The 22,325-nt window shown below is 48.4% G+C and overlaps 1 protein-coding gene across 9 annotated transcripts in view; it reads left to right on the forward strand.

The window, feature by feature from the left end:
* The first annotated feature begins 6,414 nt into the window (after positions 1 to 6,414).
* NSD1 (nuclear receptor binding SET domain protein 1) overlaps positions 6,415 to 22,325 on the forward strand; it is a 119,249-nt gene continuing 103,338 nt past the window's right edge. The window contains exons 1-3 of one of the 9 annotated variants that reach the window (XM_053912973.2): positions 6,418 to 6,554; positions 8,485 to 8,598; positions 9,339 to 9,428. In XM_053912973.2, coding sequence (XP_053768948.1) covers positions 8,569 to 8,598; positions 9,339 to 9,428 — 120 coding nt within the window. In that variant the 5' untranslated portion in view covers positions 6,418 to 6,554; positions 8,485 to 8,568. Of the gene's footprint in view, positions 6,555 to 7,078; positions 7,376 to 7,519; positions 7,638 to 8,484; positions 9,429 to 22,325 lie in introns of those variants that run through there. The other 8 variants (XM_053912970.1, XM_053912971.1, XM_053912972.1 and 5 more) reach the window with 8 other exon arrangements.

Raw genomic sequence — 22,325 nt, forward strand, 5'->3', positions numbered from 1 at the left:
CACAGGCCCTGAGGTTCACGGGAGACCAAGTCTCTCCTGCCTTAGAGAAAGCCTCCCTCCCTGGACCCTCGCTGACCAGTGCTGTCTCCTGGTCCACACAGCCACGTGCTTTCCAGTCTGATCGTGGTTTTCTGCCTCAAGTCTTCACCTGGGAGGTGCAAAGATTTTCCAGATTATTCTGAACACACATGGAGTTCACAGACTTTTAACTTTCTTTCTTTTTAAGATTTTGTTTATTTTTAGAGAGAGGGTAAGGGAGGGAGAGAAACACCAATGTGCGGTTGCCTCTTGAGCGCCCCCCACTGGGGACCTGGCCCGCAACCCAGGCATGTGCCCTGACTGGAAATCGAACCTGCGACCCTTTGGTTTGCAGGCCGGCACTCAATCCACTGAGCCACACCAGCCAGGGCAGACCTTTAAATTTCATATGAAATTCTTGGTCTGCCTGAGAAAGTGCCTCTCTCTTCTGTTCTCCTTTCAGCCAGTTTCCCACTCATGACAGAAAAGCCACACATGTCACCAAGTGAATCTCCCTGGAGGGGCCCCTCAGGAGAGAGGGTGCTGGGAGAGCTTCCCAAGGACATACCTCATCACAGGACAAGGGTCTGGCCTTGTCAGTCTGTCCCAGAATTAGAACCCAGCAGGGGGACGGTTGTCATGGGGATGCACAGGGACAGGCTGGTTGTCCCTGAGAAGTGGAGACATCTTTTGTGACGGTCAGCTGGCTGCAGGATTTGACGCTGGGGCCTGGCTTTGCCGTTTTAGACGCAGGGGCAGCATTTCCCATGGATCTACAGAGCTGAACCCACAGACCTACAGGTTTTGACTAAGATTTACATAAAGTGCACATGCAGTGTACCAAAAATTCTATTATTCGTAGTACATGCCTTCAAAAAACAAACTTAGATGCCCACTTTCAAGTGGGAGTGGATTATATACACACTACCTAGAAATTCTCTAAATGGGGACTTGGTCAAAAAGTTGGAAGACGGTCCTCTTCATAAAGCCCTCACGGCAAAGCCTCTCCTCTGCCCTTACCTGGTCTGACCTCCTCCTACTTAGTACGTTCTGAGTGGCCACGGGGCCCAGCCTCCGTGCCACCGCACCACTTACCGGAAGGGAACCTTTCACAGACCTCTTCCTTCTCAGCCTCTGTCTCCACCTGTAAAATCGGATACTATCCTCCTTCCAGGGAGACAATGAGTGGGTGAGTGCGGAGCGGTAACCTACACGCAGGCGGACGGTGTAGCCAGGCTCCCGGCCGCACACTGCAGACTTGCCCCTTTCCCAGAGGCATCTCGCCGGGAGCTCAGCGCTCTCCCACTTCCGCTGCCTCCTCCCGCTGGAATCAGCCCATTTTTCTAGATGAGACGTGCTTGGCAGGAGGCCGAGAGTGCATCTAACAAAATCAGGCACCGGAGAAGGGCCAGGTTGGGGGTGGGGGAACAAATGTTGATATGTTGAGCAGAGGAGCCAGCCCACTGCTCAGTGAAAGGCGAGGCACAGGCCCTGCCCCCATCCACATGTTAATCTGCACAATCACCCCGTTTGTGAGGCTGAGAGAGGAATAGAAACTTGCCTGGTAAGAGGCCTGGCTGCGTATTCGAACCGCATCCATCTGACTCCAAGATCCCAGAGGTTGGGCCTCTTAAATTTTCTGAAAATGCTGCTTGGTACAGAGGCTTGTCTGTTTTCCAAACACCCCAAAATCCTTTTATGGGGGGGGTTAAGTTCTGCGTAACCCATTTGGTCTGTAATTTGAACCACAATTTTTGTGCCTGTAGCAGAGAGTGCAGGGGATAGGTTAGGTATCAGAAAATGTTTCCCTGACATTTACTCTGAGCTAAAAGGCCCTGGGCTTGGTCACTGGAGGTCAGAGAAGCCTTAAGTCCTGAGTCTTGTCAGGGGCTCACCAATGGGCTGGGACCAGATTTTGGAAGCCAATAGTTCTTACTCAGGCAAAAAGGACTGTCTGCAGGGGTGGGGTCAGGGAAAACCTCCAGGAGGAAAAGCTATCTCGCCTGGACCCTGCAGGATGAGTAGAAGTTTGCAAGGCAGTTATGGGAAGAAGCACGGGGACCAGAATGAGCACAGGCTGCATGGAAGGCAGCCTGCCTGGCACAGTGAGTGCGCCAGGCAGCTAGGAAGAGGACGAGGGACAAGGGCAGACAGGCGGTGGACACCACACTCAGGGCTTTCAAAGGAGGGTGCTTGAGATAAAAAAACACTTGAAGGTGGAAACTTGAGGCCTTGGGGCTGGGGCTGGGGCTGGGGCTACAGGGTCAGGTCAGCAGACAGAAACAAGGTATTTGGGGCAGGAAATGAACTTTGCTGGAGAGCCATATGGCTTCAGATGTGGCCAGGCCTTCCTTGATCTTCAGTCTAAGCCTGATGCAGTTCTGGGGAAGCCCCTGGGGGAGTGGAGGGGGGGGTGATGGGGGGAGTGGGAGGGAAGGAAACAGTTCTTGGGGTATGGTGTTTGCCAGCATTTGGGGTTGATTACCAAAGGCCTCCATGACTCTCCTAAGACTTGGCTGTGTAGTCAGAAAGCAGAGGCCGCTCCTGTCCAGTGGGGATGAAGAACTTGCAGTGAGTGGCTGTTGGGTTGGGAGTTCGGCTCTGAGTAAGTGATGCTTCCTCTCTGGAAAATAGGGGCGGCAACAGTGCCCACCTCAGGATCCAGCCAGAAGCTGGCACAGAGGACGAGCAGCCTCAGCTGTTACTGGAGCAAGACAACCCTGTCATACATTGAGGCCGGGCCCTGGCCAGGGTTGTTCCCAGAGGCGGCACCAACCTCTCCTGGCCCCTGATGGAGGGAGCTTTCTACTGCACAGATGCAAGCCTGAACTCGCTCCTTAACTTTTCATGGCTCCCTACTGCCCTCCAGATAAAGCCTAATTCTGAAACTGGACCGACAAGGCCCTGTACAGACAGGCTCAGCTCGTGTGGCCTTTCCCACCTTTCTCGAGGCCTCTTACTGGTCCGCACCCCCTACCCCGCCCCCTGCTTCTGGCCACACTGAATTACGGTCAGTTCCTCCACAGCCCGGTGCTTCTCTGGACTCTCCTGCTGGAAACTCTACGTTGTCCCCTCCTTTTCAAGCTATTTGTGCATATGACTCAGGGTCCCTTGCCCCGATGCTGCTTCTTAGAAGCCTCCCCAGGTCCCTAGCACCCCTGGCTTCTCTCTCATTGCTCAGCTCTCTACCTGGTTATTACTTATCTGTCTGCCCCATAAGGCTGTAAGGGGGAGCTTGATAAGTATCTACTGAATTAGTGAAGGAAAGGGGGTCACAGAAAACAGAGGTCACAGTAACTGACCAAATGGGCGGATAGGTGTCTATGTCCGCAGGGGAGGAATTCTCAGTAACCACAATTTAAAGGTGAGGTGACTGAGCTAAGGCAATCTCACTTTGCCTGAGACTCCAGCTCCTCAGCACCTGTAGGTATGACCGTGTGCTGGGCCTTCTCACGCCCGGTGGTGGGAGGTGTGCTGGTGAAGAGCAAGAAATGTCAGGCTGATGACACCAGGGGAGGACTAGCACCCTGAGACCTTGCACAAGGGCTTGCTCTTTTAGACCTCAGGTCTTCACGGGGCCGCTCAGGGGTGGAAGGAAGTAACGCACGTCCAGTGCCCAGTTCGGTGTCCAGCACACAACACAGACTCAGACTCAGCGGCACTTACAGATTCGAATCTCTGTCTTAAAGATGGCAGGCCCAGAAACGCTCCCCGAGGTGAGATGAGGGGGACAAGACAGAGCCCTGTCCCTTCTTCAACTGCTCTGGGAGCCAGTGTCCTTGTGAGACCTTGTGGCCCTGGTGGGTCCCCTCAACCCAGTCCCGGCACATGGGAGGCCAGGGCCTACTGAATTGGGAGGCTCCAGTGGGGGCTGCTGTGGTGGAGACCCCAGCAGCCAAGTTCTGCTCTAAGAGGCAGGAAGGGCCTGCTGAGGTCACCCCAGGGAAGTCTAAGAGTTTTTTCTGGGTTCCAGTCTTCTCCCCTAGATCCAGCAGTGACTGGTCCATGCCCAGCTCCCTGTCTCTCTGGAACCCCAACCGCCCCCCCCTCCTATCGGGCCTGGAAGGTCAGAATGAGGAATTTCCGTAGGGCAGTCATGCCCAGAGGTTAGCTCTGGGACCACTGCCCAGCTCCCCCCTCCCCACACCTTGGCACCTTTCCTTGACTTTTTCTGAGGCCTAGGGCTTCCTGGGGCAGGCATCTCATCCTTTATTTCCCCAGCACCTAGTGTGCTGCCTGGGATGCAGGAAATGGTTGCCAAACGAAGCATTTATTCAGTACTCAGTCAGTCTGTCCAGGCCGGTAACACTTACTTTCCCTTCATGGTCCTCACAGCCGCCCTGTGCATGGAAAGCCACTGGGGAGGAAACTGAGGTTTGGGCCTAAAAAAAAAAAGACGGGCTCGAGGCCCTACGGTGGCAGCTCCCAGGCCCGCAGGGTGGTCCATGGGGAAGGACAGGGTTGGGATGACTCTTGAGACTGGGGCAGTTAGCGGGGGATCATTGTCAGTCAGAAATGATTGACGCGGATTATTAGGTGTGAAGAAGGAATCGGCCAGAGCGTCCCCATGGAACTGCCCAGAAGGGGCTAGACGGAGTAGCTGGAGTAACTCCTTAGCAGAGCAAAGGGCTGATGGGCCCCGAGGGCTGGAGCCCAGGGTGTAGACCCAGCTCTTCTCTGGCTGGTCGGAGCTCGCAGGACAACCTGACTTTGCACCTAAGAACCTTCAGGGGACATCATTCTCCTCCACAGAAGGAGGCACCCTGGGAACAGCAGCCCCTCCTCGCTCTGGTTCCAGGGGGCACCTTCCTTCCGAGAAAGCCTGCTTGTTGTCTCGGCAAGAATTGCGCCCCAGCACTTACGGCATGCCTCTGCCGCTGCACGGAGGGCCTCGGGGAGCAGGAGGCTGGGGCGCCCTGAGTTCCAAGCCCGGTCGGGGTGAAGGTGGGGAAAGCTGGAGGGAGCTCTATGCGGATGCCGTGTAGGACAACGTCAGAAATGGCCTTTCTCCCGAGGGGGCTCACAGTTAACAGGTAGAAGGGATGTAGGTAATAGCTCCACATAAAATAATTATGTACATTTACTAAGCCCTGGGAGGAATGATAGTCACGTGGCTCTCGAAGGCGGTGCTCTCAGCTTTTTAGATGGAGTTAACTCTAATCACTGAAGGCTTTCTGGAGGAGGTGCGATTTCTTCTTTCTTTCTTTCTCTTCTTTTTAATGGCTGTCGATTTTGGCTCTTTCAGAACAGTGAGGATGCACTTAGCACTCTAGGGACCAGCTAGCTCCCGAGATGAGGTTTCCGCTGAGGAGCAAGCCCAGGTGGTCCGACCGGGTTGGGGGAAGGGCCTGGGGAGCTGGAGTTGCGAGGTCAACCTAGGCTTGGGCTCCCTGACCTGCCCTTGTGCTTTCTTGGATGACTGAACGAACCGTGGCCCCACTAGGCCGGTGCTGCGGGGCCGCGGGCGCGAGCTGGGTGCAGGCCTTGAGGTCCGGGGCGCCGCAGAGCAGAGCGCCCCGGGGCCGGGGATTAGGCCAGCGGACTTGGCCGGGCCAGCCCGGCGATCCGCCTTCCCAGCGCAGTTCCACCGGGGTCCCGGTGCCCGGCCCTCAAGGGCGAGGCGCGCTCTCCTCGGGGAGCTGGGCTGCGGAGCAGGCGGCCTGCGCCGGGCTCTGGTGGCACGAGAGGGCCATCTGCCTGGGTGCTGAGAACTGCAGCGTCTGCGGTGCGAGGTGCAGCCCCTCCGGGCCCCGGGTCCGCAGCCCCTGTCCGGCGCGCACGCACCGGCCGACGCCCGGCCGCGCCCGCGGCCCGAGTCCCCGTGCCAGGCCCAGACCCAGGCTGGGCGCGGGAGGCGGTGCAGGGATTAGTGGACCCCTCCCCCAGCGCTCCCCCTGCCCCGCCCGAGGCAGCGAGGACCCCTGGGCCCGGGGGTGGCGGGGCAGCTTCGTCCGTGCAGGGCCCGGGCTGGGGACTCGGCCTCCCTGGGCGGGGGCAGCGCCTCGAGGTGCGGGCGCGCTGTCAGGCTGCAGCCCAGCTCGGGTGCTGGGGGTGGGCTGAGCGCGGGGGTCGCCCGGCCGCATCTCCCAGCCGAGGCCACGGCTGGGCGGGCAGTGCCCTGGCGGGTAACCCGACCCGACCCGGCTCCCGGTAGCCGCTCACCCCTCAAGGCTGGGCAGGGGGGAGGGAGAGGAATGGGGGGGAGGGGGAAGGGAAGGGGTGGTGGGTGAGGGGCTGTGGGGCCCGTAGGGCCGAGTCCCCGGCCTGTCTGCGCCGCTCCACGGCGGCTGCTCGCGGCGCCCAGGACCAGCCAGCCCCCTGCCTGGCGGGCGTCGGGCCTGCGGCAGGAGGGAGCCCCGGGGCTGCACAGGCTTGGCTCGGGAAGGCAGACCCGAGCAGCTGCCTCCATTTTGTTTCCTGCTCAGCTTGGTCTGTGGTGGTGGTGTGGGTTTGGGGTGCGGCCGGGCAAGGGGGTTCACCTGCGGCCGTGCCTGCTCGGGGCCTGAGGCTTCGAAGACCCCAGCCCGAGCCCCCAGGTGAGCCCCGCGGTAGGAGGGGGGGGTTGCCTTGGCCTCGGGCCGAGCCTAGCGGGTTGAGGGCAGGTGCCCAGTGGATGGGGAGCCCGGGCTGTAACCTAAGATGGAGGCCGCGACTGACGCGGGCCCGAGCAGGGCTGGCGGGGCGGACGGACAGGCCTCGGCCGGGCCAGGTGCCGCCGGCGCTGGGGCCCGAGACGGGTAGGGTGTTGGTGGTGTGGGCAGCCCCGGGCCAGCGCAGCACCCCGAAGTAGGCGAGGGGCCCGGGATGCCACCCACGACGCCCGCAGGCCCCGACTCTCCAGGGAGGCGCGTGAGGCCCCTGGGGAGGCCGCCTGAGGCCCCGCCCGGGCGGTGTGGCCGCCCGTGGGCCCCGGCCGCGAGCGGGCGCGCTGGGGAGGGGAAGGGGGGGAGGCGGCGGCGGCTCCGCTGATTGGGCGGCGCGCTCGCGCGCCCGACTTCACCCGCCCTGAACCCCGAAGAGTAGGCGCGGGGCGCGCGCGCGGTGGGGGCAGGGGTGCGCGCGCACTCGGGGCCCCAGCCGCACGCGGGCGGGCGCGAGGCGCTCGTTCGCACGCGCCGCCGCCGCGGGGGCGCGCGCGGTGGGGGTGTGAGGAGGAGGAGGAGGTGGCGGCGGACTAGGCCAGGGCAGGTCGCGCTCGCAGCCTTCTCCCCTGAAGAGAGACGCGGGGGGAGGGGGGTGCCGCGAGCGGCTCCGCTCTCTCCTCACCGCTCCGCTCGCGCCCCAGTGTAATGAGGGTCACCCCCTCCCCCCAGCCGGCCCGGGAGGGGGCGCGGGGCACGGTAACTAGTGCACTGAGGTGGGCGCCGGGCGGGCACGAGGGAGAGGGAGGCGGCGGCCGGGCGGGGAAGATGGTGGTGGCCGTGAGGTGAGGGGCGCGGGGGAGGGCCGGGCGCGGCGCGGGGTGGGTGGCCGGCGGCGTCGCAGCCGCGGGCCCCCTCCCCCTTCGTCACTACCAGCCGGGCTCAGGCCTACCCGGCTGGGCTACCGCGAACTTCCTCCCGGCACGGCCCCGTGCCCCGCCGGCCTCCGCGCGCGCCTCGGCCTCTGCCGCCCCTCAGGTAGCCGGCTGGGGGGCGCGGGGCCGGCGGCCCTCCCGCAGTAAACTTTGCTGGCTGCTGAATATTGATGAGCGCGATCGGCGCGGCCGGGAGGTGCTGCCGCGGCTGCGGGAAGGAGCGCGGCCCGGGCAGGCGGCGGCGGCGTCGGCAGCAGCCATGTTTGTCAAGCCGTAGCAGCAGCTGCTGCTGTCCCGACTTGGCTTCGCCGGCTGCCTCCGTTTCTCCCGCTGCGGCGTCCCAGCCTCTGGGCCCTGCGGCCGTGGACCGAGGCGGCCTGCAGTCGGGGAGGCGAGCCTCGGGGTGCGCCCGCCTCGGCCGGCAGGCCTGCGGCCTGGGTACAGCTGCTGCGAGGGCTCGGGCGCCGGCCGGGCGCAGGCTGCAGCGCTATTGTGACCGCTGCGCCCGATCGAGCCGCGGAGGGGGGTTAACCTTTTTGTGCGGCGCCCGGGACCCCCCGTCTGGAGCCGCACTTCCTCCTCCCTTCGGGAGGTCCAGCCGCTGGGTCCTCCAGCGAGGGAGAAGGAAGACGATTCCTATTTGAGATGTTGGAATTGTTACTGCCAAAGGGATTTTAATTTTAGTTCAGCCCAACTGTCCACCAGTCTGCAGTGCAGGCAGAAGGGCCGGGATGTTTCTCTGTGGCAAGATCTGCCCAGCTCCAGCAAGATGGAATTTGTGGAGGCTGACAGAGGCCATTTTTCCGTCGTCAGCTGGGGAACTTTTCTGCCCCTGGAAGTGCAGCAGAAAGGCATCGAGGCCACTAGGCCTTGAGAAGTGGCTGCCATTTTGAAGATAAGAGTCAAATGGCCTTATTAACCCAGACTAATGGCTGTGTTTTGGATTCCAGGTTGATGCTGGCGCAGGATGGATCAGACTTGTGAACTACCTAGAAGAAACTGTCTGCTGCCCTTTTCCAACCCAGTGAATGTAGATGCCCCTGAAGACAAGGACAGCGCTTTCGGTAATGGTCAATCCAATTTTTCTGAGCCACTTAATGGGTGTACTATGCAGTTACCGGCTGCCAGTGGAACACCCCAAAATGCTTATGGACAAGATTCTCCATCTTGTTACATTCCACTGCGGAGACTACAGGATCTGGCCTCCATGATCAATGTAGAGTATTTAAATGGGTCTGCTGATGGAGCAGAGTCCTTTCAAGGCCCTGAAAACAGTGATTCAAGAGCTCAGTCGCCAGTTGTTTGCACTTCCTTGAGTCCTGGTGGTCCAGCAGCACTTGCTATGAAACAGGAACTCTCTTGTAATAACTCCCCCGAACTCCAGGTAAAAGTAACAAAGACTGTCAAGAATGGCTTTCTGCACTTTGAGAATTTTACTTGTGTGGACGATGCAGATGTAGATTCTGAAATGGACCCAAAACAGCCAGTCACAGAGGATGAGAGTATAGAGGAGATCTTTGAGGAAACTCAGACCAATGCCACCTGCAATTATGAGCCCAGATCAGAGAATGGTGTAGACGTGGCCATGGGAAATGAACAAGACAGCACACCAGAGAGTAGAGATGGTCCAGTCAAATCGCCATTCTTGCCATTAGCTCCTCAAACCGAAACACAGAAAAATAAGCAAAGACATGAAGTGGACGGCAGCAATGAAAAAGCAGCCCTTCTCCCAGCCCCCTTTTCGCTAGGAGATACAAACGTTACCATAGAAGAGCAATTAAACTCAATAAATTTATCTTTTCAGGATGATCCAGACTCCAGTACCAGTACATTAGGAAACATGCTAGAATTACCTGGAACTTCATCATCATCTACTTCACAGGAATTGCCATTTGTAAGCAGTTTTTGGTACAACTTAAATATATACATAAATGTATATATCCATTAGGCGACTTAAACGGAAACGTTAACTAATTGGTTTTTGGTCGCTTATCAGTTCACAGCTGAAAGCCTATTGCTAATGATAAGCTTTTTGGGGAAATTTTACTTTGATTTTTAAATTTATCTCTATTGTATGAGTTTGGTTCTTTTTTAGATTTTCCCAATGAACTCTCCTTTGAAGGCTGAGAATTAAACTTTTAAGGGCACTTGATTTAGTTCAGATTTAATTTTTCAAGGTGGAGGCATACATTTGTTTAGTTCTTTTTTGTTTTTTTAAGTGGGCTTTGGCTTGCTGGTATTGTGAGTTACCGGTGAATCAATCAGTTGGAGTCTTGTTTCCACACAGGGCATGGCTTATTTTCTTAGTCCATGGGGCAACCCTTGCTTCAGGTTGAAGTACGTTTTGTGCACAAATTGAAAGCAGCTAAGATGAGTTGGGCTTCTCGGACATCAGTCAGATTTCCCCCTAACATGTCTCTGGAACACTGGCAAGATTTAACTGGAATTTTACGGTGTGTGGTGATTTCCAGTGCATGGAATAGGCACTTTACCATGTCGCTCTGCTGTTCTTTAAAGTTACAGTAGGCGAATGTGGGTGTGTCACTCCTGTTTCTATTGATTGATATCTTAAATACGTGTCAGTACTTCTTGGTTTCTCTTGGCAGTTGTAGATTTAAAAACTTTGCTTTGGTAGTGATCTCGAGCCTGTGTTGTCCTCAGGAGTCTGAGGGAGGGTGGGCTGTGTGGGTAACCTGTTGGCAGCTCAGGCGCCTTTCGTCTTGGGTTCACATTGGCATTTATTACACACACACACACACACCCACACACCCGCACACCCGCACACCTACACCTACACCTACTCAAGGGTTACGGTAGTGACTGTGCAAAACAGTTTATTCTTGCGTGTTATTTATAAGTTATTATATTATTTTCCATGCAAACAACTGTAAACCTGCTTCTCCCCCTCCCCCACGATATAGTTTGCTTTTGTATTTACACAGAAACTTAGCTCTGATAGTGGAGATAGATGTTCCTCTACTAGAAGCATACAAATAGAAGTAGTAATGTCATCTGGTTCTCATCAAAGAGATATCAGTGGAGTATTGATTCTAGTAAAAATAATTGAAAATATTGGAGCTTATAGACAATATGTTATGCATCTAAAATAGGAGTTAGCAAAGTTGTATAAATGTAGAACATTTTTTAAAAGATTTTACTTATAAGAAAGGGAAAGGGAGAGAAATTTTTACGTGTGGCTGCCTCTCGAGCGCCCCTCACTGAAGGCCTGGCCCGAAACCCAGGCATATGCCCTGACTGGGAATCGAACAGGTGACCTGCTGGTTTGTAGGCCGGCGCTCAACCCACTGAGCCACACCAGCCAGGGCGAATGTGGAACTTTTTTTTTAGGCAGAAAAATCTAAAATGTTGAAAGGCTCTATGGGTTTGAAGAAGCAAGTATCTTTAATTTATTCTTTTAGGCCTTTGATTCAAGGTTGTGGACAAAATCTATTGCTTTGATTTTTGCCTTTGATATTTTTTAACTGAGGATTTAAAAGAGTGAAGTTAATCTCAAAATGCAAATTTAGCTGAATAATATAGCTTGGGAAGGGTGTAATGGAAAACTGTGCAGCTGCACACTGTTGATGCATTCAGACTACACGCTGTGGATGGGTTCAGACTGCTCACAGTTGTTTCATTGATGCAGCAGCCCGTGCAGGGGCACTTACTCTGGGTTAGGTCCTGTGTCAGGGCTGGACATTTTAGAAACTCCTTAGCAAATGCTGTTTGTCATTTATTCTGACTGTAATATCATGATAGAAGAAGATTCTCTTGGCAAAAGTAAGAGTAGCTATTAGGATAGTAAACCCCATGGCTGGAATTAGATAAAAGATACATAATTCAAGATCATGTTGTCTGTTGTTTTGTATATTTAGCTGTAAGCAGAGTGTTTGCCTTCTGTAATAAATGAGCGGCCTCTTCAGTTATTTTCTTCTCATACAGTGATGTGGAATGATTAATAATCCTGACCTGGTGCTTTTACATTTAGCTGGGTTGATACGGTCCAATTCCTGCCAGTGTGCATAATATCATGTGCATATACAGCTTTGTACATTGTAGGTGCTGGATAAAATCTTGAAGAAGGTTGGTCCCAGAGCTCCAAGTTTAAATAGACAATACCTCAGTTTATTAAGCACTTTGGTCTGTACTGTCTCATTGGGTTTCATTATACTTACTTCATTTTTAGTAAAAATGGGATGCCGTAGAAGATGTAGATTAACCTTCAAGGCACTTGAGTTTACTGGAGACAGTACTGAAACCCTTGGAATCATGGAATTATTTCAGTACTCTTGGCTTTCTTCAGTGCCTTCTGAAGGTCTCTGACACTTGCTTGGGCCTGAAGTAACTCCCGGGTTTTCACTCGGCTGATTTGCAGTAGTTGTTGTCTACTCCTCCTCACTTAGATATTTTATGGAGAATGTATATACTGTGGTGGTCTTCATGAATCTGGGGATCCTCATAATTCTCAGGATGCAGCCAGCCCTGGGGTGGTCTGACGTACATGTTCCACTGGCGGTCCTCTGTCTGAAGAAGAGGACCACTAAAAACCCAAGTAAAGTGGGGACTAACAACTTATAGGTAAATGGGGAGAGAGGATTATTTAGGATTTTATATTGAAAAGTAGAATTCAGAATTATGAAAATAATTTTTTAAACGTTTATAAAAATTTTAGTTATGATGGCAACTGTTTGTCGTAAGGGAAGAATCAAATAGATTTAAAAAAATTTTGTCCAGCCCTGGCTGGTATGGCTCAGTGGATTGTGAGTGCTGGCCTCGAACTGAAAGGTCACCAGTTCCCTTCCCAGTCAGGGCCTGTGACCGGGATGCTGGCCAGGTCCCCAGTTGGGGGCGTACAGGAGGCAACTGACCTATGTATCTCTCAACATCTGTGCTTCTCTCTCCCTTTCTCTCATCCTTCTCTTCTCTGTAAAAATAAGTAAATAAGATCTTTAAAAAAATTTTGTTCAGTGAAATTGTACAGTAAAGAAATGACAGACTTCTTTTTCTTTACTTTCTGATGATCATAAGGAATATAAATTCTTATAAAAATATTTAAAGGCTTAATCAGTTTTAGTGAGGTTCTCTTTTTAAAACTGTTTGCTATGGAAAACTTCAAGCAGGTGCTAAAAGTAGAGAGGACGGCAGAAATGCCTGTGCACACCCCACTGAGCTTCGGGAATTGCTGGTGTCTTGCTGGTCGTCTTCTCTCCTCCGGTTTGCCGTTCACCAGCGTTTCTTAGCCCTCAGACGCTCACCACGCTCTTCTGAGCCTCCTGCCCTGTTACCATCCTCACCGCCTGCTTACTGGTCGACCTGCTTACTGGAAGATGCCTTTTGGCGTCTCTGGGCCACACTGGAAGGAAAAGAGTTGTCTTGGGGCCCACATTAAATACACAAACATTAATGAAAACTGATGAGCAAAAAAAACCTTTAAGTAAATTTACGATTTCCTGTTGGGCAGCATTTGTAGCCATCCAGGGCTGCCTGCGGCCCGTGGGCTGCGGGTTGGACACCCAGGATCCTAGGCCATCTCTTCCGTGCCTGTAATTGGAGTAGTTCTTTATCGTTTGCACTGACTCTGAGGAACAGCACCTTTGTGCTAGATTTGTTTGTAGTGTCACCTTGCAGTTGATGGGCACTGTACTGCTAGTTAGTGGGTCACTAGGTGGAGATAGATACTATATTGCCTTGGGGTTGGATGTTTGAATAGACTTCCTTTTTGGCTTTTAAAAATAGATATTTTGGTCTTTTAACAATGTTTGCACTGTAAAGTCTTGGGGATTCAGAAAATAATCATAGACACTCCTGGATTAGGTTCTGTGCTATTGATGTTTAAGAGGTTAAGGAGGTGAGTATAGAGATGAAACCTAGAGCAGTCAAGGCTGTAAGGAGGAACTTGAATGACCTTTGTCTGGGCTTGGTTTAGAAAAGGCACTTTGGAGGTGGGGAGTTAAATGAACATGATATTTTTAGAAGGTTGTGTAGATTGGAGGTAGTCAGATAATAGGTCATAGAAATCCAGACTGGCATTTGGTATTGATGTGATAGGAACTGGGAGCCAGCGAGGGACTTTAGCTGAGAAGTGATATGAATCTGTGTTTGGAAAACTGGGTGGGGGAGAATAGAGGCAAGGCTAGGATGCAGGAGTCTGTTGCAATAGTAATTAAAATTCAGACTTGAGCAGAGTCAGCAGTAGAAAGAAGGGATAAGTGCATTAAGATTATTTCAAAGGGGGACGATGATAGCCCTTTTTTTCACTTAAAAAAATTTTATTTATTTTTAAAGAGAGAGGAAAGGAGGGAGAGAGGGAAACATCAGTGTGTGAGAGAAACATCCATCAGTTGCCTCTTGCCTGCACCCCAGGGGGTGGGGAGGTGAGCCTGGCCCGCAACTCAGGCTTGTGCTCTGACTTGGAATCAGCTGACAACCTTTTGATCTGTAGGCTGTAGTCCACTGAGCAACACCAGCCAGGGCTTGACAGCACTTTTGGGGGGTTGCCTGGATTGGAGGAATGAAAGAGGGGTGTGTGCTGCCCAGGCTGGTGTGGCTCAGTGGATTGAGCTCCAGCCCGTGAACCAAAGGGTCGCCAGTTCCGTTCCCAGGCAGGGCACATGCCTGGTTTGCTGGCCAGGTCCCCAGTGAGGAGCATGGGAGAGGCAACCACACATTGATGTTTCTCTCCCTCTCTTTCTCCCTCCCTTCCCCCTTCTCTAAAAATAAATAAACAAACAAACAAATAAATAAATAAAATGAGGGATGGGTGCTGAAGATGTCCAAGGCTTGTCATGTTGCTGCCTGAGCTGAAAAACTATTCCTTAGGGGTTCTCTCATCCTAGCAATTCTTTACTCCCTCCCTTTGTCTCTGAGAGGAACATTGATCCTGTCTCCACGCCTCTCACGTTCTGCTCTCTATCTATCCAACTCTCCTCCTTGGCTGAAGGACCTCCTTTAATCGTTATCTTTTCCTGTTTCCCTCTGGGATCGTCATTCTCTACCTCTCCACCACATCACTTTCTCTGCCTAAAAACAGGATGATGTCCTTTTAATCTAAAGGAACCTCTGTCCTGTAACCCTCCGGTTATCTTTCCCCTTTACTGGTGAATTTCTCTTTTTTCAATAGTTCACTTTTTATTGGATTTTTTTTCCCATTACCATTTATCCCCCCATACCCTCTTCCACCTCCACCCATCCCTCTCCCCTCTTAACTGTTGAATTTCTTGACAGAGTTGTCTACTCTATTTACCTCTCCTTAAAGCTCTCTAGATTGGCTTCCTTTATCTTCCACTCTGCTGAAGCTGTTCTCTCATAAGTCACGAATGATATTGTACTTCCATATTTATCCTACTAGATTTGCAGCATTTCACCAACACTCCTTTAAATTGTTGTTTTAAGCCCTGGCTGGTGTTGCTCAGTGGACTGAGTGCCAGCCTGCGAACCAAAGGGTTGCCGGTTTGATTCCTAGTCAGGGCACATGCCTGGGTTGCAGGCCAGGTCCCCAGTAGGGGGTATGTGAGAGGCAACCACACATTGATGTTTCTCTCCCTTTCTTTCTCCTTCCCTTCCCCTCTGTCTAAAAATAAATAAAATCTTTAAAAAAAAGTTGTTTTTTTAACTGCCTGTTCTCTTTTCTCATTTCTTAACTCTCTGCAATCTCTTCCACTTTCATTGATTCACAGTACTGCTACTCTGCTGTGAAAACTCTATAGACTTTTGAGCTTCAGACCAAGAAATGCAATTGCCAAACAAGCTTCTTTTTTATTGCCAAATGTGTTTCTTTCTGTGTTGATGGCATCCTCCTCCTGTTCATTTTAAGGCTGGAAACCTTGGAGGGAGTTATTTATATGATCAAAACACATTTGAGTGCCTCCTCTGTGCTAGGCATTGCTAATACAGAAGAAAGAAAAGACATAGTCCAAGTCGGTGTCCTCTTTGATAGGGCCCCTGTCCTGCCCATTCTAAACCTCATGCTACATCCAGGGCATTCTGGGTGAAGCCAAACTGAATTGTTAGTGATGCCTTGCTCCACGCTGTCCCCTTATTCATGCCTTTATCTTCCTGGTTTTATTTACCTTTGCGAGTTAACAGTATATAGCATGGTGCCTTCTTTGTACTAGACACTCATATTTATTGAGTAAAAGAATGAATGGTGCTGCCCTGGCCAGGTAGCTCAGTTGATTAGAATGTCGTCCAGATATGTCAAGGTTGTGGGTTCAATCCCTGGGTCAGGGCACATATAAGAATCAATGTATACAGTGAATGCATAAATGAGTGAATGAAAAAACAAAAAATAATGTATATTTCTCTCTCATTCCCCCACCTTCCATTCCTCCTTCCCTCCCTCTTCCTCTCCCATCCCCTTCCTTTCTCTTAAAGAATGAGTGGTGCTGTTACAGAAATACAGGTTGGAGAGGGGAGTAAATTTTAGATTAGGAAAGTGATGAGTGGAATCCAGCTCTCATCCTTTTGAAATGTACCAAATTTCAAAACTTAAGAGGGTTTTTTTGCCTTCATTGCCTTATGTACTCAATTTCTAAGGCCTTTGAATTTGAGCTTCCTAACATCTCAAGCGTTCATTTTTCTATTATTCTAACTTTCAGTTTCCTAATTATGGAAATTAAATCATGGTTTTACATTGGACCAATCTCTGAATACCGTATTTTGCTATGTATAATGTGCACTTTTTTGCCCAAATTTTTGAGGGAAGAATAAGAATGTGCACTATACATGGGTAATACTAATTCCGTATCTACCTTCTATGATGTGTAAATATCATAAGTTTGTTACTGGTACATGAAATTTCTTGTACCTCGTATCTCTTCATGTATTTTGTAATTATTTGTCACATAAAATGTATTTTACGGTAATATGTTAATAAATGCTAAAGTTCCTTTATAATACAAAAACCAAGTAAATATAATAAAAAATTGAGTTAAAAAATTAAAATGAACCCTGGCTTGTGTGGCTCAGTGGATTGAGTGCTGGCCTGTGAACCAAAGGGTCGTCAGTTAGATTCCCAGTCAGGGCACATGCCTGGGTTTCAGGCCAGGTCCCCAGTAGGGGGCGTGCTAGAGGCATTCACACGTTGATGTTTCCCTCCTTCCCCCTCTCTGTAAAAATAAATTTAAAAATCTTAAAAATTAAGAGTTTTTCCCCTGAAAGTTTGGGCCATATACGTGGGTGTGCCTTATATACAGGAGCTCATTATACATGGCAAAATACAGTATGTACTGCACTACCTGTTTAGTTGAAGAAGCCCCTTTAATCTCTCTGGGGGCCCAGTTCCTCACCTCTAAATTAGGGCTAGTACCTTGAGTTGTTTGAGAGGGTGCAAAAGATAATTTATTTGAAACAGCTAGTTCTGAAATAGATACTCAGAAAGCAAAGTCCATTATTTGCCCAGAGCCAAATGCAATCTGAAAGAGTTAGCTGTGAATTTTGAGAAACACCTGCATTTTTGCTTTTGTCTCTATTCTTCCAAAACCCTTCTCTTGCTTAACTGATAAGGCCATTAACTACTGTTGACAATTTGTAGGGGAATTTGATCCATTTTTGTTTGGCTATCAATTTAATTTGTGCAGGAGGATAGTATCTTTCACTGATTAAGTGGTGTCACTTTATTACTTTGTTGCTTTTTGCTGCTTGTCTTTTGTTGTGAATATAAATGTTTCATTTCCACCTTCTGGTTTTCAGGGAAGTCCGTGGGAGACCCCACCTCTTTTCTGGTTGTGGGTTTGATCTTTGTACAGTCTTTTCTGAAACTTTTTTAATGATCTCAAATGTAGCCTTTTGAAGAAATCATTAGGAGTCTTTTTAGTTAGAAAAGTAGTATTCATGGTGAAAAGAAGTCAAACTTAAAAATGCAATGTAAAAGTCTCTGTTTCTGTCACTCCTTATCTCCTCCCTCATTTCCACTCCCGGCGCGTGCTTGCGAGTGTGTGTATGTGTGTATGTGTGTGAAGGTACTTTTTAATCTTGATAACGCAAGTGGAATGATGGATGTATTATTTAATATTTTGGTTAATATGTTAAGGACATTTTGTTATATGAGCGTGTAGATATGTCTCCATTCTTTTTATTACTGAAAATTTTAAAAAAAGGTTTGTTTGTTTGTTTGTTTGTTTGTTTAGAGGGGAAGGGAGAGTGAAAGAGAGGGAGAGAAACATCAGTGTGTGAGAGATACATCAATTGCCGCCTCTTGCAGGCCTCCAACCGAGAACCTGGCCTGAGACCCAGGCATGTGCCCTGCCTGGGAAACAAACCTGTGACCTTTTGGTACATGGGCCAGTGCTCAACCCACTGAGCCACACCAGCCAGAGCTGTTCCTGAAATTTTTGAGGTTAAAAGAGATTAAGAGTATGGGGAGATCCCGTGTATACTTTGCCTACTTTTGCAATGGTAATGTTTTGCAAAAACATGTAATATTACAGCCAGGATGAAGATTTGATGTTGATATAATCTACCAGTCTTCTTCAGGTTTCCCCAGTGTTTGCTTTTCATAGTTTTTGTTTTCAAAAGAAAATTCTGTATTTCTGTAAGGACAGATTCCAGATGTCCCTGGTTTTACTTGTCCTCACTTGTGTGTGTGTGTGAAGTTCTCCACATTTTCATCACCTATGTATGTATCCGCACGCGCCACCACCGCTACGATACTGAACGGTTCCAACACAGTGACCTCTCCTGTGGCCCTTCTGTAACACGTCCACCTCTCTCCTGGTAGCTCCTCCTCCAGCCTTTGCAAACTGCTAATTTGTCCTTTGTTTCTAAACTGTTGGCATTTCTAAAACGCTATGTACATGGAATCATACAGTGTATAGCCTTTTGTGATTGGTGTTTTCCACTTGACATAATTTTCTCAAGATTACCAGTATTTTATTCCTTTTTGTTACTAAGTATTCTGTGGTGGGTTAGTTTGTTTGTTCAATTGTGGAAGGGCATCTGGGCTTATTCTAGCTTTTGGTTATTATATCAAGTAAAAGTGCTATGAACATCCATGTATAGGTGTGTGAATGTATGTTTTCGTTTTGCCCAGTTGTACCGTTACTGAATTGTATGGCAATGGCATGTTTAGTCTTATGAGAAACTGCCAAGGCCATTTCCAGAATGAGTGCCATTTACATTCTCACCAGCAGTATATGAATTATCCAGGTTCTCTGCATCTTCACTGTCATTCGTTGTTGTCACTATTCGGCCATTTTCGTAGTTATGTAATGATATCTCATTATTGTTTTAATTTGCATTTCCTCACAGGTAGTGATTTGAACATCTTTTCATGTGCTTATTTGCCATCTGTATGTCCTCTTTGGTGAAATATATTCATGTATTTTGCCCATTTTCTAATTAGATTTTTTTAAAGATTTAGGAGAAGGGAGAAAGAGAAGGAGAGAAATATCAGTGTGTGGTTGCTTCTTGTGTGCCCCCAACTGGGGACCTGGCGCACAATCCAGCCATGTGCCCTGACTGGGAATTGAACCCGTGACCCTTTGGTTCCCATGCCGGTGCTCAATCCACTGAGCCACACTAGCCAGGACAGATTTTTTTTTTACTGTTGAGTTTTGAAATTTCTTTACATATTCTATATTCTTTATAGTGGCTATATACAGAACAATTTTTAAATATTGCTTCTACTTTTAGATAATTTATTAGGGAACCAATAAAATCATACATACTTGTGGTTTTCCCTTAATGAATTGAAACAGACTTTAGTGTTTGTTGCCAGTATTAGGTGAAATTTCTTTATTAAGCTTTCTAAATTTTTTTCTGCATTTCCAGTGACCTTATATAAAATATCATGATATCCTGGTAAAGATTACTAGAAGGATAAAATCCATTTTGGATTTAATTAAAAATAATTACTGGTTATATGATATCCCCTTATATACCAGGAAGAGTCTGAATGTAGTCTTTCTTTCTAAATTATTCCCCTTGTTATTTCTAATTTCTCTCAATGCTATAATTGGAGCTTTTGGTGATCCCTGGTGAAAATAGGTGATGTGCAGGTTGTATTCATACCCAGTAAAAATAACATTATTAATGCCATCCTAATTGTCATTGGATTTTTGCATTAAAAGGCATATCTTTAAGATCACAGTTGAATCGATTGGCAATGTATTGGATCTATTTTTATAATTATTAGTATACTAAAGAACAGCACTTTCATTATGCCATGATGTAAAGAATTGCAGAGCAATTATTGAGAAGTAGTAAAGTTTTACATTTAAAGTGCTCTTTTAACAGATAGAGCTTTGGGGCAGAAGTGTTACAGTGTGCAGGTAATGAAATCACTGAGGTTCTTTGGTAGAGTAGATATCAGAGTTACAAGTGAAGTCTTGATGGTACCTTACTAATTTCATAGTAACGTCTGTGGAATTACTTCATAAGGATAAAACTGCTATTGGTGGAATTATCAGGGTAATGGGTTACATTTCTGTATCTCTTGATGTGTAACCACTTCTGTATGGCTTTCCAAAAGGATTGTACTGTTTTGCACAGGTCTAAGTAGTGTTTGAGTCTAGTAATATTTGCCACACTTTGATAAAAGTAAAGCCAATTTTAATAGCATTGATGTTTTAAGGTTTTTCTTCATAAAATGGGTATATAATGCTACCACAGATTGATTTAATTAATACAGTGATTTCAGTTTACTGTTTATATTTTTCTTATGACCTTTGTGTCTGTGTCCTTTGCTGACTTACCTATTTGGATTTTAATGTTTTATAGTTAGTACCCTTTTATCTCATTTGATATAAATATTCTCAATCTGTGTTTTCCTTTTTAATCTACTGGTTGACTTTAAAGGGAGAGAGGAAAGGGGAGAGAGAGAGAAGCATGATATGTTGTTTGTTATTCATGCATTCATTGGTTGCTTCTTGTCTTTGCCCTGACTGGGGATTGAACCTGCAACCTTGGCATTTCAGGACAACACTCTAATCCACCACACTACCCGGCCAGGGCTCAATCTGCTTTTCATTGTAATTATTTTCTGGAGCTGTACAGCTGAAGTTTCATTTTTCATGTAGCCAGATCTGTGTTTTGGAGTGATTTCTTTTATTGATTCATAGTTTATTGTACCTCTATATATTTTATGTAGAATTTTATAGACTTGTAAAAATTTGAAGAAATCATATCTGCTATCTTATTGATTTAATAGGGATTTAATTTTAATATCCAGCACTATGCTGCTGGTAATTTTTATAATGTCCTTAATATCCTTGTTGAAAATATGATTCTTAGAGCTGTAGAAGGAATATTTTCTTCTGTATTAGAATTCTGTTCTGCCTAACAAATTACTCTCATGTTTAGCAGCCTGGAACAGTTAACTTGTGTGTCACAGAGGATAAGGCGTGAGGGAGTGGTTTGGTTCAGAGCTTCCCATGAGATTGCAAGCAAGACGCCACCAGGGCTGCAGTTGTCTGAATGCCGCAGAGCCCTGTCCAAGGCAGCTCACTCCCACTCTCACGGCTGCTCTCTCTTCTAGGAGACCCAGTTCTCCGCCACGTGAGCCTCTTCATGGGCTGCTCACGGTTGTCACTAGCTTCCCCCAGAGCAAGTGATTCAAAGAGGAGGACAGACCAAGCAGGAAGATCCAAGTGCAGGAGAGGAATGAATACACAGGGGCACTTATGCCACGAGGTGGGGAGTATTGGGGGTCCCCACAGAGACCGAACAAAGAATGAATAGTTCCATTAGAAGAGAAAGCTTAAGGATGTAAAATAGACAGTGATGAGCCACTTTTCACTTTTAAGCTAAACTAATTGACGTTTTCTTAAGATTGAATTTTGGAATAGGTATGTGATTCAAAAATATAATATGAAAAAATAATCAGGCCCTGGCTGGTGTGGCTCAGCGGATTGAGTGCCTGCCTGCAAGCTAAAGGTCACCCCTTCGATTCCTAGTCAGGGCACATGCCTGGGTTGCGGGCCAGGCCCCTAGATAAATCAATTTATTTATCTCTGAATAAATACAATCTTAAAAAAAAAAAAGTAAATAGTAAAGTACCCTTGACCATGTCTGCCCACTTAACACCTTCAATTTCTGTGGCCTCCTCCCACATTTCTTAGGACAAAGGTAGCAGATGTTGCGCACACTTAATCAATTCTTGATTTTTCTACTTAATATCGACATCCTTCTATTTTAGAACATAGTTTTCTCATTCTTTGTTACACCTGGATACTATTCGGTTGTATGAATATGTATTTTTTAAAAAATATTTTTAAAGGTTTTATTTACTTTTAGAGAGAGGGGAAGGGAGGGAGAAAGAGGGAGAGAAATATCATTGTGTGGTTTGCCTCTCAAGCGCCCCCAACTGGGGACCTGGCCTGCAACCCAGGCATGTGCCCTGACTGAGAATGGAACTGGTGACCCTTTGGTTTTCAGGCTGGCATTCAGTCCACTGAGCCACTCCAGCTGGGACTAATTTAAGTATTCTTTTGCTGAAAGTGAACAACCATGTACATAAGCAGTTTTGAATGTATGCAAAAACAACTGTAGGATAAATCTCCAGAACTGGAATTGTGGGTCAAAGTGAAGAATGTTCATGATTTTGAAAGATATTGCCAAATTCCCCAGTCAGCAATGTATGAAAGTGCCTATTTGAGCGGGGGATTTTTATGTAGTTATTTTTTATTTTTAGTTGTGGTAAAATACACATAGCATGTAATTTACTACCCTAACCACTTTTAACTGTGCAGTTCAATGATGTTACGTATGTTCACATTTTTGTGCGACCGTTCTCTAGAACTCTTTCCATCTTGCAAAACTGAAATTACCCATTGAACACCTTCCCCCGAGCCCC

Source organism: Desmodus rotundus, chromosome 10 (assembly GCF_022682495.2).
Source record: "Desmodus rotundus isolate HL8 chromosome 10, HLdesRot8A.1, whole genome shotgun sequence".
NCBI lineage: Eukaryota > Metazoa > Chordata > Mammalia > Chiroptera > Phyllostomidae > Desmodus > Desmodus rotundus.